The sequence below is a fragment of the Callorhinus ursinus genome, unplaced genomic scaffold, assembly GCF_003265705.2.
Source record: "Callorhinus ursinus isolate GAN/ISIS: 27379988/994484 unplaced genomic scaffold, GSC_fseal_2.0 scaffold14, whole genome shotgun sequence".
In the NCBI taxonomy this organism is placed as follows: domain Eukaryota; kingdom Metazoa; phylum Chordata; class Mammalia; order Carnivora; family Otariidae; genus Callorhinus; species Callorhinus ursinus.
In genome coordinates this window covers 24,388,392-24,406,473 of record NW_027397076.1, presented here as the reverse complement: position 1 = coordinate 24,406,473, position 18,082 = coordinate 24,388,392, and the positions used below count along the sequence as shown (strand labels likewise).

The following is an 18,082-nucleotide window of genomic DNA, read 5'->3' as shown; positions in this document are numbered from 1 at the left end:
TCCTTCCTTTTTCCTTCCTTTTTCCTTCCTTTTTCCTTCCTTTTTCCTTCCTTTTTCCTTCCTTTCCTTCCTTTCCTTCCTTTCCTTCCTTTCCTTTCCTTCCTTTCCTTCCTTTCCTTCCTTTCCTTCCTTTCTTTCTTTCCTTTCTTTCTCGGTGCATTGAGTGTGGTGCAGGGGAGCATTGCTGTGTTAGGTGAAGTTCATAAAACTCCTTTATTGCTCATAGGAAAAACTCCTAAAGGCATGGAAGAGGGGTCCATGAAAAATGTTCCTTTAGTAACAGGGCTGAGCATTCTCTGATTTACTTTGCACAAAAAGCAAGCAATTATTCGGGGGCCCTGTCCGTTGGATGTCTGACAACAGGCCTTTTATTACTCCAGCAGCCTCTTTTCATTCAGCATCCACAGGGTGGCAATGAAAAAAAATTTTTTAAAGTCCTAGTTGTTTAGGAAGTCATCATCTCTGCCATTGAAGGGTTTACAATCTTGCGGGGGGGGGGGGACGGAGATCAAGATAGAAACAAGCAAGCTTAGTAATGTTTAATGCCTTCTATTTCTGCTGGGACCTTGAAACTAAATACTGCTCCCACCAGTCCAGCACCCAACACTGAAATTTACTTGCCTTAACTTAGATTCCTCAAGGAATCTGAAACACATCCCTTATCCCCAAACTGAGACAGGCTCTAGATGTTGTAGTATTTCTCATTCCCCTCTCCTGTTAGCCAAGTATTTACATATTAACTGGAACTCTCTAAGTATAATGGCTTATCCCTAAAGAGGGACTCTAATGAAGGGATTATGGGTTAAGTGGCAAATGAATGCCAAAGACATTTGGATAAGCCAATTAACCTGATGGTTTTTCACAGTTAATTATCATTGAATGAGCAGAGGTTATTGCCCAGAGTGAGTGAACTACTTTTAGATGAAAATGATAATTTCCTATATACTTAAAGAAGAATTTTTAAAAGAATTTTTCTAAAAAGTGAGTGCAGCTTATCAGTACCAATCATTTCTAGTTAGAATTCAGTTCATCAGAAATATATTGAATACCTACTATGTGCTAGACTCCAAAAGATAAATTAGATGATTTTCTACTTCTTAAAGCAGGTCCTAATAAGACAATGGCTGAATCAAACCCAAAGACCATTAGGGAGATTGGTATCTAGCCAAATTCCCCTCCATCCTGTGAAGGACTGTAGTACAAGACAGAGTAATGCCAGTGATTTCCTTTTACTCCATCCCTCAAACTTCACTCACTCCAGCAAACTAACCTATTGTGTTTTTTCAGATCCCAAGCTTACCACCTTCTGTTCTGACTCATGGTCTTTGAAAATATTGACCATCAGCCTGGCAACATCTGCACAACTCCCTTACTCCTTCATGTAACTCCTTCCATGTATTTAGACACGCTTTTCTTCAGGAAGCTTTGGATCTTCTAGTTCTTTTTTTAAGATTTTATTTATTCACTTGAGAGAGAGTGAGGGCACAAGCCGGGGCAGAGGCAGAGGGAGAAACAGACTTCCCACTGAGCAGGGAGCCCTATTCTGGGCTCATTCCCAGGACTCTGGGATCATGACCTGAGACGAAGGCAGTCGCTTAACCAACTGAGCCACTCAGGCATCCCAGCTTTGGATCTTCTAAGACTACTGGGAGTCTGTTTTGTTCTCCTATAGCAGTCAGGATTTCATGTTAGAGTAGTATTTTCATACTACAGTGAAATTGTCTGTACACTTACTTGCCTCCTCTACTAAGCTGTTTCACAAAGTTGATGAGTCTATTTTGCTCACTATTCTATCTGCAGTGCCCTTTATAATGTCTAGTCCATCACTGAATAAATGAATATATAAGCAAGTAAATGATTTTCTTTTTTTTGGTTTTTTTTTGAGTAAATAATTTTCTTATGACAAAATTCATTTTTTTTGGGCAGTGATTTTCAGCAGGGAATGGAAGAGGGAATATTAGAACTACCTGTGCCCCATTTTCAATGAGTTTATTTCCTCCTACTCCTTCCAAAATATCTTCCACATGTCATCCCATTTAGGATCTCTATTAATTGTAGTAAGAAGTCAATGTGATTAATGGGAATGTGTGAGTATTCAAAGTCAAAATCAAGCATATTTGCAACAATAGCTAGGGAAGACTTTGGGGAGATTGTGACATTAATCATAGGGGATTGAAGCATATTTGGACAGATGTAACTGGGTGAAGAACAGCAGTCCCGGCAGAGGAAGGAAAGAAATGATTTGAGCAAAGGCCTAGAGGCTGGGAGGTTTGGATGACATTAAGATGCCTATGGCGAAGTAATGGGAGATTGGCCCAGAAGGCATAATGGGGATGGTTATGAATGCTGGGCTGTGAAGGGTGTTTATTATGGTAAGAAATAGGGCATGATGAGGGATTTTTGTGGAGCAGAGTAGTGGTGTTAGAGTTATATTTCAGGAGGTTTCTCTCTCCGCAGCATGCGTATAGTAGATCAAAGAGGGAAAGAAGGCAGTCAGGGATAACTATTTACTTCAGTTTAACAAATATTTACTATGAGCCTAATATGCGTTGGGCCCTGGGGAAAAAACATAGGGCATAATTCCTTCCATGAAGGGACTTAAGCCTAACGAAGGAAAGAAAAAATGAACAGGCAGTTTTGGTAAGCATGCGAAGCAGTACAGGCAGGAAATAATAAAAGCCTGAATGAGACTACAACAGAGAAATTAGAGGCGGATTCAAGGGAAACTTGCAAGTTGGATATTCTCTGAGGTTCTGAATAGTGTAAAAATATCCTTAACCAATTTAAAAATGGATGTAGGAGCAAAGAGAGAAGGAGACCTCATGCACAACCTTGATGACAGTGTTGGAGGAATGACAGTATTTAATAAGGGACTTCTACGAAAAAGGGGATGGATTGTGAGGAAAATTATTTGGGTTCAGTCTTACTAAGCTTAACATACTGAAAGGACAATGAACAATATTGATAATTCCAATGTGCTGTTTTGTTTAGCACTCTTTTGGTTGTAGATGTCAGAATGACAATTCAAATTAACTTATGAGTAAGGGGCATTTCATGTGGTTTAGTTAACAGTGTTAGCTTCAGGCATGATGGGATCCAGCTGCAGTAGAAATGGCCTCTTTGTCTCCTAGATCTGGGTTCTTTGGTTTTGGCTTTATTCTTAGGCAGGCTCTGTCTTTAGGCAATTCTTTAGCAGCCCTTGGATTTCATCTCATTCTCAAAAGATGTTCTTTCTCAGTAGAATTTTGGGGCTGTATTTGACTGTGATTGACCTGGCTTGCTGCTAAATCAGTTGTCACAGCCAGGAATGCGGATGGGTGATTATAGTACACTAATTGGCCAAATCATATGATGGCCTTTCATCAGGAGGTAAAGACAGCCTCACCCTATCCATATGGACTGAGAGTAGATGTGGGCTATTCTTGAAAGAAAAAAACCAAAAACCAAAAACAGGACACTGTTAACTAGGGGTAGAAGTGGCCCCAAACAACAGCAAGTATCCATTACACAGACTGTATTTTTTTTTTTTTTTTTACAGATTTTATTTATTTGAGAAAGAGAACGTGAGCATGGGTGGCGGGGGGAGGGGAGGGGAGAGGGAGAAGCAGACTCCCCACTGAGCACAGAGCCTGACGCAGGGCTGGATGCAGGGCTCAGTCCAAGGGTCCTGAGATCACCACCTGAGCCAAAGTCAGATGGTTAACCAACTGACCCACCCAGGTGCCCCAAGGTCCTGTAATTTTCAAACATTTTAAGTTAATGTTGCTTCATTTGATGTTCAACACAGTTTGTGAGATGTATTGTTATTATCTACCAACCATAGGTAAGGACGCTAAGCTTGGAGAGGCTAACTGGTCAAAGGTGGTACTCCTGGGGGTCCTAAAGGAACCAGGATTTCATTACTCTTCCTTCCATTTGGGTGTGGATATCACCTGGGCAGTTAGAAGTGGAGGCTCATGAGCGACACCCAGGCTGGAGGTATAAGTGGGCAAGGCAGCTCTTGAGTTGGGGGTGTCAGAGATGATTGACCATAGAGGTGGGAAGTTAGAGAGAAAGAAGGTCAGGGAACAGAACCAGGGGAGAAACATCCACCTTTGGGAGAAAAACGTGAAGGAGATGCTAGCCAAGGAGAGTTAGAAAGAGGTAGCCCAAATGGTAGGAGGAAACTCAGAAGACTAATGTGTTAAAGACCAAAGGTAAGTTCATAAATGTTTATTATCTTGAGAATGTCATTAAAGCTTAAAGGAATTTTAAGTGAGATTCTCATGACATGATCCACAGATTTTGAAGGCTATAAACATAATGAAGAGCACTATGTTTTCATTGATGACTAGCATCACTCGTTTGGTGTTGAAGGTAATACTAATAATGATAGCAGTTGACATATTACACATATTATGTCCAATATATGTATTCTATTACATATAACAATTTACTTTTTGCTTACTGACTCATTTACTTCCCACAATGATCCCGTAAGGCAGGTACAGTTATTATCCTTATTTTACAGATGAGAAAACAGGTACCTTGCACTCTGGTGTCATCGGCTCTAGGGTCAATTTTCTTACCTTCTGCAGTTCACTGTCCTTCCGGGACATAGCCAGGCATCCTTGGGTAGCACTGAAGCAGGGCAGGTCAGCAAAAGCCATTCTTTTTTGTTGCTCTTTTGTAGAACAAACTTCAACCCATCATTTGAATTTTTTTTCTTTTTTTAATTAAAAGTTTGGCCTTTACTTACCTTTTAGTAGAACCATTGAAAGCACTTTGGAAGAACGTGCCTTTTGCTGTTTGAAGAATGGAAGCATTGTTTCTGCTCTGACGGACTAATGGTCATCATTTATGGTGTTTGTGACTGAAAAGGTCAATGGATAGAAAGAACAGCAGTGAGAGAAACACACACAAGGACAGTTAGGATGGCAGTGTCACCCCATTCATCAGCTTTACAATAGTGTTGGTCTTTGTCAACATTTCCTAAAGGAAAAATCATAAGGCAGCAAAAACAAAGAGCCACAAATGAACAAAACTGGAACAGGTTAAGACCTCCTTAAGACTTGAGGGACTGGATCTTTTTGCTTCAAAAGATGGTCTCGCAGTCATGTATTCTCTGGAGAATTCTGCTGGCAATTGTTTCTTTTTCACATCTGCTGCTCCGATGTTCTTCACCTTTCCCAGAGTGGAAAATTTCCTAATTCCTTAGTGTCTTTCTGAATTTTCAACACCAATTCACAGTGGTAACCTAAGAAATTATATCAGCCTGAAATTTTGTTTTGAGTTAAGGTTTTTCATTAGCTGAGAAGTCACAGAAGAGGTTTTACTATTTCCATTTCGGACTCTTGTAAGAAAATGCAAATGGGCGAAAATCTATTATGCTTAGTGTTGAGCAACTACCTTTACTTCTCATTTTGCTGGCAGATTATTTAGATTCTATTAAGGCCCTTTGGGTTCGTGTTTTTCTGAATATGATGTGAGGGATGCGTCATGCATCCCTTATCATTGACTTGCATGTGTGACATGACTTATATACTAAAGCCCATGCAATGTAGTCTTATTTCATGTTCTTCTGCTATAATATTCATTGGTTAAATAAAAACCTGCCTAAGCAGATAACACCTGTCGGAGAATTTTATCATACTAAAGTCTCCCTTAGTAGAATATATTTTGCACAGGGCTAAGGTGTTATTTTGATTTCCCACTTTTTTGTTCCAATAAAACTGGCCTCTCTACATTTTTTTCCACAGTGTAAATTTAGGCCTATGTCTCATCAAAGTTTTCTCTCATGGTGTAATTATGAGATTTGTTAATTCTTTGTTTTGATGTCCTTGTTTTGTGAAAGTTAGATGTATAGTATATCTTGTTGGCTGCTGCAGATTACTAGATTTATTGCTCTAAGTCTAAGAAATTCTGGCAACTTTGTGCAGCTTTTTTTAAAAGCAGGCATGTTTGCGGAGAAAAGTCTTTGCGGAGTTGGTTACGGAGCTGAACTAAGAGCACGTAGAAATCCTGGTTTGGGGAATGTGGTTCTTTATCCTGTCTAGATCTGCCAGTGAAAGGGTGAAGTATGGTCCTGAACGAAATGTGCTTTCCAGCCTTCCTCAGTGTGTTAGCAAAGCCGCCTCCCAGAATGCTTTGCTACCGAGCTTTCTACTGCCCTGACTTTGATAGTCTGTGTGTTTCTGCGTTGATATTAGAGAAATTCACGTCAATATCTGAGTTAATGTTTAGTAGAGGCCAGTTGGCTTTTCATTCTGAATTACTTGAAATCTGCTCTCTCTGACAACACTGTTTGGCAGTTTGGCAGTTTTTCATATTTCTTCAAATTTTAATTATAACCCATCAAGTCTTAAGCAGTTACTTCTGGATTAGACTTGATGAATGTCAAAGCAGGGTGTTTTAATTTAATGGATCCAGAGTAACATCTGTTTCTAATATTTTAAAAGCCAATTTATATGGAAATTCATTTAATACACAGTTGATACACGGAGACTTGTAAAAATAAAAATAAATATGGAAAATCAAACCACTGTGATATAGTAGGTCTTTGGTTAACAAAGGATTTCACCGATGACTAGATTCAGCTGCTTCTACCTAACACCCAAAATATCACAGTTTAAACAAGATAGTGATTTATGTCTCATACTCACAAAATGGGGAGGTAGTTAGCTTAGGGCTGGTATGGTTACCATAATAAGGACCCAATTTTCTTCAATCTTATTGCTGTGCTCTGTGGGCATGACTTCTATTCCTCAGGATTCCTTATGGGCCAAGATGGCTGCTGGAACTCTAGCTATTACATCTATGCTTCGGCAAGAACGAGGAAGAGTGGTGGAGGGGGGGAAGAATGCTGAGCTTTTTTTTTTTTTTTTAAGGACACTTTCTAGAAGTAGTATGTAGCACTGGCCAAAAATTAGTCACAGGACTGTATTTAGCAGCAAGGGAAAATAGGAAATGAAATTTTTTTCCCAGAGGACCATGTTCCCAGCTAAAAGGTGAAGAGCTATGAGTATGGGAAAGGGGAGATCAGACAAGGAAGAACAACTACTATCTCTGCCACGTTGAGTATTTTTTAAGACATGATTTTAATAGACCCTCAGCCTTTTTATTGAGCATCTAGAAAAGTCAACTTGTTCTCATGAATAGATAATTTATGTAGAAGGACTAGCATGGTGTTTGGCTCAAAAAAGATAATCATCAACTACTGTTGATACATTTTAATTCTAACCCCTAATGCATCTAATTTCAGAGACTGTGCATCACGCTGATTTTAATAAGGGAGTTTTGAACACAGAGTCTTTATAGAATAATAACATCAGCAGCTCACAGAGGCCAGATGTCATTTGCACTAGGTCTCCAGAACACTCACATATTGGCAAGACCGTTCTTTGCTTTTGTACATAGAAGATAAATGAACAATTACAAGTGTTTGTTAACTGCTTTCCTGGTAAAGCTGTTATCGTCACAGGGGAGCCTGGGTGGCTCAGTCGGTTAGGTGTCTGCCTTTGAGCCCCAAGTAGGGCTCCCTGCTCAGCGGGGAGTCTGCTGCTCCCTCTGCCCCTCCTCCCACTTGTGTTCTCTCTCTCTCTCTCTAAGTAAATAAAATCTTTGGAAAAAAACAACAACTATTATCTTCACAGAAACTGAAGCTCAGAGAGGTTAACTGGGAAGCAATTTAGAGAAGCAGGTGAAAACCAGCATTACCCCACCATTTTATTCCAGCTAGAATGCTGTTATTTCCACTGACTGTGTCACCTTGGATGGGTTTCTTAATCTATTTGAATCTGTTGTATTTTCTTGTTTTTGAGGACACTCAGGTAAATTACAGAGCTGTGATTCAGGCATGTTTCCCCTCAATCTAGGGCTTTTTGCCAACCTGGTTTTTGGTCATATTCATGTGGAAATTCCTTTGATCGCCCTGTCTCACAGTGAAAGGCAGAACGGGTGGAGGGGCTAGACATAAAAGACATCAGGTGGCTTTCTGTCATATATTCTTCAGCACACACATGCCTACACCCCTTAAAAAGCCCTGTCATCAGACTAGGCAAGAGGTCTCTATATATGGAGTAAGTGTCTTGACCATCTCATTTCTCTGTTCTTCTAACTCATGATCCTCCACTGTGTTCTGTAAATACAGAGAGGGACTAAGGATACAAAACAGTCCAGATGCCCCCCTATTCTCTGGAGGGTGTAATGACCGAGAGCAAGGATCCTCCTTGCTGAATCATTTACATGCCAACATTTGTACCTTGTCCACATATACCAGTACTGTGGATTCCTTAATATTTGTTTCTACATTGACTTTTTATTTATTTATTTATTTTAAGATTTTTATTTATTTATTGAGAGAGAGAGAGAGAATGGTAGAGAGAGAGCATGAGAGGGAGGAGGGTCAGAGGGAGGAGCAGACTCCCCGCCGAGCAGGGAGCCCGATGCGGGACTCAATCCCGGGACTCCAGGATCATGACCTGAGCCGAAGGCAGCTACTCAACCAACTGAGCCACCCAGGTGCCCTGACTTTTTAATTTTTAACAGCCTCATTCTGAGCAAACAGCTATGAAGTCCAGCTTTGATTTGATAATTAAATTTCCTTTCAAATGCACATTAAAATAAATATGGCCATTAAAATTTTTACAAGGTTCACCCATGTATATCTTCTCACATACTTGCACTGGTTTGGAGATCACATTTTGGGAATCCCAACAGAGTGGAAAGAGCACGGACCAGGGAACTCTCTACCCTGCTATTTCCAACTGTGTGTTTTTGGAACCGTTATGGGTTCTCAACCAGAATTTGCTCACTTGAGAGATGTAGGTAATACCTACTTTGTCAATTACTCTACGGATTAAAGAAGATAGAACCAAGGAGACGATTATGGTGCTTGGCAGAAAGCAAGCTCTCGGCAAATACTAGGTTATTCTTTCTTGAAGTCTGTTTGGCGATCCCAGGCCTGCAAACCTGGAAGTACGAATTCTCAAAAGCAGGACACGAGGCACTTGGTAGAGATGATTTTAAGTCCTGTGAGAACTCAGAGTGGGGAAGGCTGAAGTTTTCTAGAATGAAGGAGAGAGGGAAACATTTGGATGGGGGCGAGAGCTTCTTCCTGGCCTCCCCAGCTCTCCCTTGCTACTCAAAGTGTGACTCAAGGACGAGTAGCATCAGCATCACCTGGGAGCTTGTTAGCACTGTGGCATCTCTGGCTCCTCCCCAGACCTACTGCCTGTTAACAAGATCCCCACCCCCCATGATTTATATGTATGAGAAGCATTGCTCTGGGCACAGATATTCTATCTAAAGTTTATTTCTACTAGGGAGCTAGCCCTTGCTTTAAGCATATCTCTGCACCAGAATCACTAGTATCCCATGGGCTGTGCCTTTTAGAAAATGCAGATTCCCAGACCTCACATCCACCAACTGCCTGTCATCTGCATTTTAAGCCAGGATACCACATGATTTTTAGGGCAGTTGTTTGACAACTGCTACGGTAAGTCTTAAACCACTGATAGAAACTGCATTTATTCTTCAAATGTATTTGCATTCAAACAAAGCTTTTGAGGAAAAGAAGTACAGCCGTAATTGTAGTGTTTGGCATTAAGGGGAGGATCTGAACTCAATCTATATGTAAAGCCTTCCATAAGGCTCATTTGCATTAATATTGCATACCTGGGTTTTCATCATACACATGACAACAGCTCCCGGGAAGGTGGTATCTTAGCAAAGTCACATGGAGTTGACCCTGGAACACCACAGGTTTGAATTGCATGGGTCCACTTCTACACAGATTTTTTTTTTTCAACAAATACAGTACTGTAAATGCCTTTTCTCTTCCTTATGATTCTCTTCCCTTTTTTTTAGATTTTGAGAGAGCGAGCGAGTGCACATGTGCATGTGCACATGAGCAGGGGGGAGGGGCAGTGGGAGAGGGAGAAGCAGACTCCCCCGCTGAGCGGGGAGCCAGATGCAGGACTCAGTCCCAGGACCCTGGGATTATGACCTGAGCCGAAGGCAGCTGCTTAACTGACTGAGCCACCCAGTTGTCCTCTTCCTTATGATTTTCTTAATAACGTTTTCTCTAGCTTACCTTATTTTAAAACTACAGTATATAATACATGCAACATACAAAATATGTGTTCATCAGCTGCCCGTGGTATTGGTAAAGCCTCTGGTTGGCCTCCGGTTAAGTTTTTGGGGAGTCAAAAGTTATACTTGGATTTTCAACTGCAAGAGAGTCAGCATCCCTAACCCCCATGTAGGTCAAGGGTCAACTGTATTTTCTTTTTTTTTTTCTTTCCATAGTTTGTATTTGATTTTTTAAAAAAACATTTTGTTTTTTAGCCGTGCTATCAAGACTAATCAAGACCTTCTCCCAGAAACTCCATGGACGCACATTTTCTACAATGATTTTTGGGGCACTCTTCTAACCCACAGCGGCAGCCATAAATCCTACCGGCCACTCTGCACTCTCTCTTTTCGCCTGAACCATGCCATCGGAGGGTTGAATCCTTGGAGCTATCACCTCGTCAATGTCCTGCTGCATGCGGCGGTCACTGGTGTCTTCACAAGCTTCTCCAAGATCCTCCTCGGGGACGGATACTGGACCTTCATGGCAGGCTTGATGTTTGCCTCTCACCCCATCCACACCGAGGCAGTGGCGGGAATTGTGGGCCGGGCCGACGTCGGGGCCAGTCTCTTCTTTCTCCTGTCCTTGCTCTGCTACATGAAACACTGTTCTACAAGAGGCTACTCAGCCAGGACTTGGGGCTGGTTCCTGGGGACGGGGCTGTGCGCAGGCTGCAGCATGCTGTGGAAGGAACAAGGGGTGACTGTGCTCGCCGTGTCTGCAGTTTATGACGTCTTTGTCTTTCACAGGCTGAAAATGAAACAGATCTTACCCACCATCTACAAAGTAAGTGATTGTTGGCACTCGAGCATTGGGTTACCGAGCAGTGTCCGAAAAGCAAATTTGTTCCTTTTCAAAGAGAATCTAAAATAAGTTACATTTTGATCTTCAGTAAGTGGAAGTGTCTTTTTCGACCTTTCTCTACTAACATGAGTTTCATTCACGGATTGTTTTATTTCTTGGGTTTCTTAACTTATTTTCATGATTTCAAAGCGGGGAGAAGGGCAGTTTTGCCTGGTAAGGTTTAGGCACTTTTATTATTTATTTTTATTCATTCTTTATTTCGGCCCCAATTCTCTGTAATCCAGTAAATTGCCTGTAATGTGTATTTGTAAAAATATCAGAGCTGGTAATAGAGCCAGATGCTAAACTCTACGGAGGGGAAATCCTCTGCCATTTGTAAATAGTACTTTTCCTGATCTGACTTTGGAAAACAGCCCTTCTCTGCGGTGCGCTGGGAACTCAAATTCTTCAACAGTGAATCATCTTCACCGTTTCCTTGTTGTAGTGAATAAGAATACAAGAGTCAAAACACAAAGAGGTTTTATTATAGGTTTTGCCCTGAGGCCAATTAAGGCCTTGGCCTCAGGGCTTAATATTTGCTCTTCTGTATTCCCTTAGTGGTTTCAAATGCAATGTTGTTTGAAGGTCACAGAAGCGCTTTCAGATCCCATCCACCTACAGAGAACCAGTTTTTGGCTAGTGTGTTAGGGGAAGGCATTGGGCAGTCAGAGGTATGTTGAGAAACCGCCTATTCCGGTTTCCCCATTCTCCCTCATTCATAATAAACTTAGCCTTGCTTTGCCTTTTAGTGTAAGGGGTGAACTTGACCAGTGTTTGCAAATTTTGGTCATGTTTTAGGCCAACTCCTCCTTCCTTTTGGACCCTTAGGTGAGGAGTTATGGTTTTGGATGCTTACCCTGATCAGGAATGCTGTCAAGTTTTCTAATTTTGGCTACTTTTCCCCTGCCCCTAATTCTCAATTTTATTTAAAATCAAATTGGGAAGAAATTGAAGTGAAGAAAAAATTGAGGGAAATAGGAACATTTATTATTATTATTTTTAAATGACTTTTTTTTTTCACTTAGTAGGCAGGGTAATATACTGCTGTGCTTCTGTGAGGAAGCATAACCTTTTCAGTTAGAACTCAAGTATCTAGTGCTTAATGAAGTTCTTTTGTGATTTCAGTTATACGTTGAAACTTTATTTATTCATTTTTTTAAAAGATTTTATTTATTTATTTGAGAGATAGAGAGCACAAGCAGGGGGAGCAGCAGACAGAGGGAGAAGCAGATTCCCCGCTGAGGAGGGAGCCGGGATATGGGGCTCGATCCCAGGACCCTGGGACCATGATCCCAGGACCCTGGGACCATGACTGGAGCTGAAGGCAGCCACTTAACTGACTGAGCAACTCAGGCACCCCTATGCTGAAACTTTAAAAGAAAACTCTGGTTGGGTCGAGTTTGATGCCTAAAAACAACAGTGTTTTGAAAGCCAAACTCTTAATTTCAAATCAATTTTAATTATTTGTTCAGGAAGATTTAGGGAGAGAAATTTTTTTCTTTTGTTTTAAAGCCATATCAACAACAATAGCAAGCTTTCTTGTTTTACTGGAAATAGTAGAGGGAATACATATAAATAATGGTCCTTGTCCTATGGAGGGAGAGAGACCTATCTGATGATGGGAGAGAGACCTATCTGAGGATGTAGACACTCACATTGATAACCTGTGAAACATTGTGGTTCGGCATTCTACAGAATTTCCATTTTACCATCTCATGAATTAGGAAATTATCTTGGTATATCAATTCAGGAGTTGCTTTTAGGACCTTCTGAAGGCCCTTTCTAAGAAATTTTCAGTTCTCTAAGCATATTTTCAAGGACAGAGTTGCTGATAGAGATCCTTAGTATAACTGTGTCCCATACAATATTTGGGACATACTTATAATAAGAAATTATTCTTTGTTTATGCGAAATTAAAATGTAACTGAGCATCCTGCTTAAGAAAATGAGAAATGTCACCAGCAAAGGAACTCCTAGCAGTAGAGAGTGTGAGGTTCCTCCCGGGCCATGGGAAAGGACGTAACACTTTGAAGATTCAATGTCCTGAGAAGTTTCCAAATGGAAACTTGCCTAGACTGTCTGGCAGCCACTGCTTGTGGGCAAGGGAAGTAGTTGGGGCAGCAAAACACTTCATCTGAGAGTTGCTATCTCAAGCACACACTTTGTTTTCATTCTCAGGTTTTGGGCCAATGAGCTTAATGAGAACATTTCAGTAACAGATTGTATAGATTTTCAAGAGACTATAGAGACCATCCATGCCATTCCCCTTATTTCCAGTTTAAGGTGTAGAGAACCAGAGATGTGACGGTCACCCAGAAAATGGTAGAATCGCTAGAACTAGAATACATATTTGTGTGCGTCTAGTGATGATTTTACTATATTGTGAAGGTGTGAAGATGAATGAACAGATGTAACGTCAGATGACTTCCCTAGAAGAGAAGAAAAGAGTATGGAATCAAATATTAAACTCACATTGGCTGAGTAACCTTGGGCTAATTCAATGATCTGTTTCTTTATCTGGAAATGGAGACCTTGAATGTTGGCTCTTAGAGATGTTGTGAAGATTTTATGAAATTGTGGGGCGTCCAGTGCGAGCTTGGTGCCCAGTGTTTGGAAGGCACCTGATACATACTAGTTGAAGAGAAGAAATATCAATGGAAACTGTAATTCTTTATTTTAAGGGAGAGAAGGCCAAAAGATAAACTTCTGTTAGTCTTTAAACATACAGTGGTTTTGAAAGCATATGAATTAGGAATCGACCAAAGCTGAAGCATGGATATTTAAGCAAAAACTTTTCATTTAGAATTTTATGACCATGGGGCTTATAAACACTGGCATAGATTACATATGGAAGTTATAGAAAATTCCATATTCTGTCTTTATAATATATAGATTTCTATGCCTGGGGTGAGTTAGAAGAGACTCTGAAGGAAGTGAATTCAAAAGACTTTAGAAGGTCCTTTTCAACCTTAAAAGGATAAATCATCTTAAATATCTTACCAATTAACTCCGCATCATGGTTTGCCAGATGAAATAAACTTCCCTGCCCTATTAAAACATAACTTTTATATAAACAGAAAACTCCAGTGCACAAATGTTTAACTCTATTATGCAAACCAGTGAACTAGCCAAGTACTCAAATCCCAAAATGGTGGTCCTCTTAAAGCTGGAAATTATTAGGACCAGAGGGGCAAGGCTCTCTGTTTTGATAGTTTCGTCAGTAATGTTTTTCTCATAGCAGTCACACTCAGCTTCTTTCTTCACAGTGTTGGTTTCAGTTCTATACCTCTTAAAAGATCCTGGCCCCCAAACTCAAATGTGCACCAGGGCCAGGCAGAAGGGACTGGTGGAAGCAAGATTATGCCCACCTCTGGGACTCCTTTTCATCCTATTACTGCAATAAGAAAATACAGGCTTGGGCTTGGGAGAGTTGGGGATTTCTGTAGGAAGACAGACCTCTGGATTTTTCAGTGACATTTATTGTCACTTAATATTGGTTACTGATTTAAAAACAAACCCTGTTTGGGCCATACAAAATCCTTGGGATGGCTGAATTTGGCCAGATTTCTTTGCTGCCATTTTTTTACTTCTAAGATTCACGCAGATGATGCATATGTCCATATTATATAAAAGGCTTTCTCATTAATATGAAAGTTTTCTCTTTCTTTGAAGTATGTGAAAAATAGTAAGGACCTGGCGTGTCATAGATATTTTATTTAGTATTTAATAAACACATAGAGTCTTTATGTGCTAGGCACTATTCTGAATATACTAAAAACATAAACACATTTAACTTATATAATAAGTACTTATTGAGGTAGCATGACTTACAAAATAGTATGGTTGAATATGACATGAAATAATATAATAATACAGTTGTCAATAGTTAGCGGGAATTTGTAAGAAAACACCAAATATAAAATCTTCAGAAACGTGTATGAACAAAATGAGTGTTCTTAACCATCTTAAAATGTTTGAATGTTCCTAGTTCTTAACTTCAGCATTCTATTTAAGGTGTTTCCTACATTATCTTTGGCATCTAGCGCACCATCTGGCACGTAGTAGGTACTCAGGAAATTATTGAATTCACACTTGTTTTAGATTTGTCCTGGAATAATATGTGCCTGAAATGTTAAAGTAAAATCCTATCCTCTTCTCTTTGTACAGTGAGGATTTCATTCCTGGTTAGTGGGGCCTGGAGGGTAGAACTGGAAGAAATGCATGTCAGAAAAATGTCAAAAAATAAGTTTTCTTGCCTTCTCGTCAGATGATTGTTTTAGCCTTTCTTAGATGACTTTCACTTACTTAGTTTCATGTGGTCAGAAGTAAGGAGGAGGTGAAGAACCCTTGAAACACACTTAAAACTAGCCTTGCAAATAAATGCTTGACTTTTATCTGCCCACAAAATGTTTTACAAGTCTCCCATGACCCCGGGAGGTACATGGGTAATAAAATCAGCAAAAGCAACATTTTTCTTACTTACCAAACATCAGTCATTGCTTGCCTAGTGGCCATTTTCTGTGCTTATTTAACATCTGTTAACTGTTTTAATGTGGAAACATCTTTTTCCCCTTTATTAGCCTCATAATCACTTATTCAGTTATAGGTGGAAAAAAAAAAAGAAATCTGAAAACCAGTGTAACAACTCTAATAATAGCCCAAATTGGCTTGGAGAAATGAAGCCCTTTTTGTTTGATCTTTTAAAGAATTTCTATAAAGATGATTACCTCTGTTTTGCTATAGTTGCTTCTAAGGTACACATTATCTAGACAACTTCCTTTTCTTAAAATTAAATTTTATAGTGCTATTTCACGTAAACAAAATGAAGAGACTATATTATGAGAGAGGAAATGGGGAGGCATTGCCACTTTTGGAAAATGAGTCTAGAAATAACTTTAATTTTAATGCTAAGCAGGATGTGAATGGTGGAGGTGGCCTATGGTGAAAAAGTTTATCTTGAATGTTACGCATAAGCTTGGTTCTACATCAGAATGTAGTGATCAGACGCAAACAAATAATCCTATATTTCCAAACTATTTACAGGGTTACCTTGAGAATGGGTTATGGGGGGGCGGCTTATGTTCTGTTGAAGGTTTTTGGTTTGTCACCATTGGAACACTGAAGATATTAAATGTGGTGCCTCTGTACATCTAGTTTACGTGACTTCCCCTGTATAGAAGGGCATGGAAAGGGAGGTACAGAGCCTCCAGGTATTTGCACATTGAAGCCACATGTGCTTTTTTATTTGATTAGCTGCTGGGGATGGCATTGGCGGAATATGTTATCATTTATAGCTTTGTCCCTTTGCTTTCTAGACTAGGTTGTGGTTTTACTCAAGATGTGACTCTTATATTGATTGTGCTCAATGAAATATGATATATTTGCTGTTTCTGATTTTCTTCAATCAACATCTGTGCCACTCTACTTCAAGTAGTGTTCCCACTTTGTTACGATTTTCTTTCCCTTCGCTTGCCTTACACTTGACTTTGTGAGGATCCAGATACAACAAGATACTCTGATTCTGATCACAGTATTTCCTTGCGTTATTGAAACTGGAGGGCTATTTGTCATGTACTTACAAATGAATTTGGAATTCATCCCAGTGAACTTGTTGTAGCATTTAATATTCATGACCTATAGTCTCTTTAAAACTTTGAATAGCTGCCAACACTGTTAACCAGATAATACAACAAATAAAAGTCGAGGTTCAAAAATATTTTACAAGTCAAAAAGTCAGAGATTAATAAGGTATTTTATTTCTGCAGGTTGGCCTCTCTGCTCAGCTGATTTAAGACGATTCTGTATTTTGGTTACAGTTTAGGTGCAAGCTGAGTAATTGAAATTTGGAAGCTGACTACTCTTGTAAGTTAATGTAATGCTTGCATTAAGAGTGTTAATACTTGCAACAGCAATCTATTCACAAATTACCTTTTTTTTTTTTTTAAAGAGTCATCTTTGTGCAAGACATTGTATTAGGTGATGTGTGGACTCAAAGATGAATTGACAAAATTCTGCCCTTAAGGACGTTTTAGAGTAAGCTAGGAAGTTGAGAGTAGTGCGTGTAAACGCAGAACTGAAATTCAAGCTGGAAAGTAATGAGGTTATATAAAGGAGGCACTGGGAGTGCTAGGGCAGTTTCGAGGAAGGGGGGTATACTTTCTGCTGAGGGGATCAGGAGCAGAGACATTGAAGCAAGGCCCCGAAGGGTGGTTCACATATAGACATTTATAATTGGAGGGGCCGGGGAAAGTGGAGGGTAGAGTGTGAGCATTGCACAGAGGGAAACTCCCGGGAAATTACAGGGACCACTGAGCAGTGGTTTCGGCAGATACATAGAGTGCATGAATTTACAGAGAAAAATGAATGGGAAAGGCGGGTTGAGAGAGCTAGTATGTATAATGATGTAGGAACCTTTTAAGATATGTTATGGTCCCAACAATGTTGGGAGACATTGCATGGTTTTTAAATGTGCTTGTGTTTTGACTGGTACATGGGAGAAGTTTGAGAACGTCCAGGCTAGCTCCATTTTGCCCCTTGGGAGATTTTTCTCTCTGTCCTTCCCTGGGAACAGACCTGAGAGTGGGTCCCTTTGGTGATGAGACCAGATCAGATTCAGGAGGTTTATCTCATTCAGTGAGCATGTTTCCTACCAACATTTATCTCGTTCTTTAACATTAAAAAAAAAAAAAAGGCAGTTATTTTTCGAAGACTAGATTATTTTACTTTTTACTCTGTAGCATCTAGCGTATTATTATATACTCCTGTTGAGAAAAACAGGGAGTCCTTTAGGGCTTTCTCCTGTGTCTGTTCTTCCAGCATTGCTGAACGATGTTCAAATGTTACAGTGAGTGGCCACAATTGCAAAATCCCTCTTTGTTTTGCATTCCTTCTTACAGGAAGACAGAAACGTTTTTCAAAATGGTCCTTTTTACAATCCAGAATAAAATACTCTATCAGCACTGAATTTCAGCCAGTTAACTCACTATACCATCAGTGAAAATGACACGCAAATTGGACCTTGTGATGAATAAATAATGAGTCTCATTGAAATCATCTCTGCTCTTCTCATAACACTGTCTGGGATCTGTATTACATCACTCGGCTCCATTTTCGATAACCTGCTGCCTC

The 18,082-nt window shown here is 40.0% G+C and overlaps 1 protein-coding gene across 1 annotated transcript in view; it reads left to right on the top strand.

Annotated features, from left to right (window-relative positions):
* TMTC2 (transmembrane O-mannosyltransferase targeting cadherins 2) overlaps positions 1-18,082 on the top strand; it is a 391,310-nt gene that overhangs the window by 138,212 nt on the left and 235,016 nt on the right. The window contains exon 2 of the mRNA XM_025882606.2: positions 10,327-10,897. Coding sequence (XP_025738391.1) covers positions 10,327-10,897 — 571 coding nt within the window. The remainder of the gene's footprint in view (positions 1-10,326; positions 10,898-18,082) is intronic.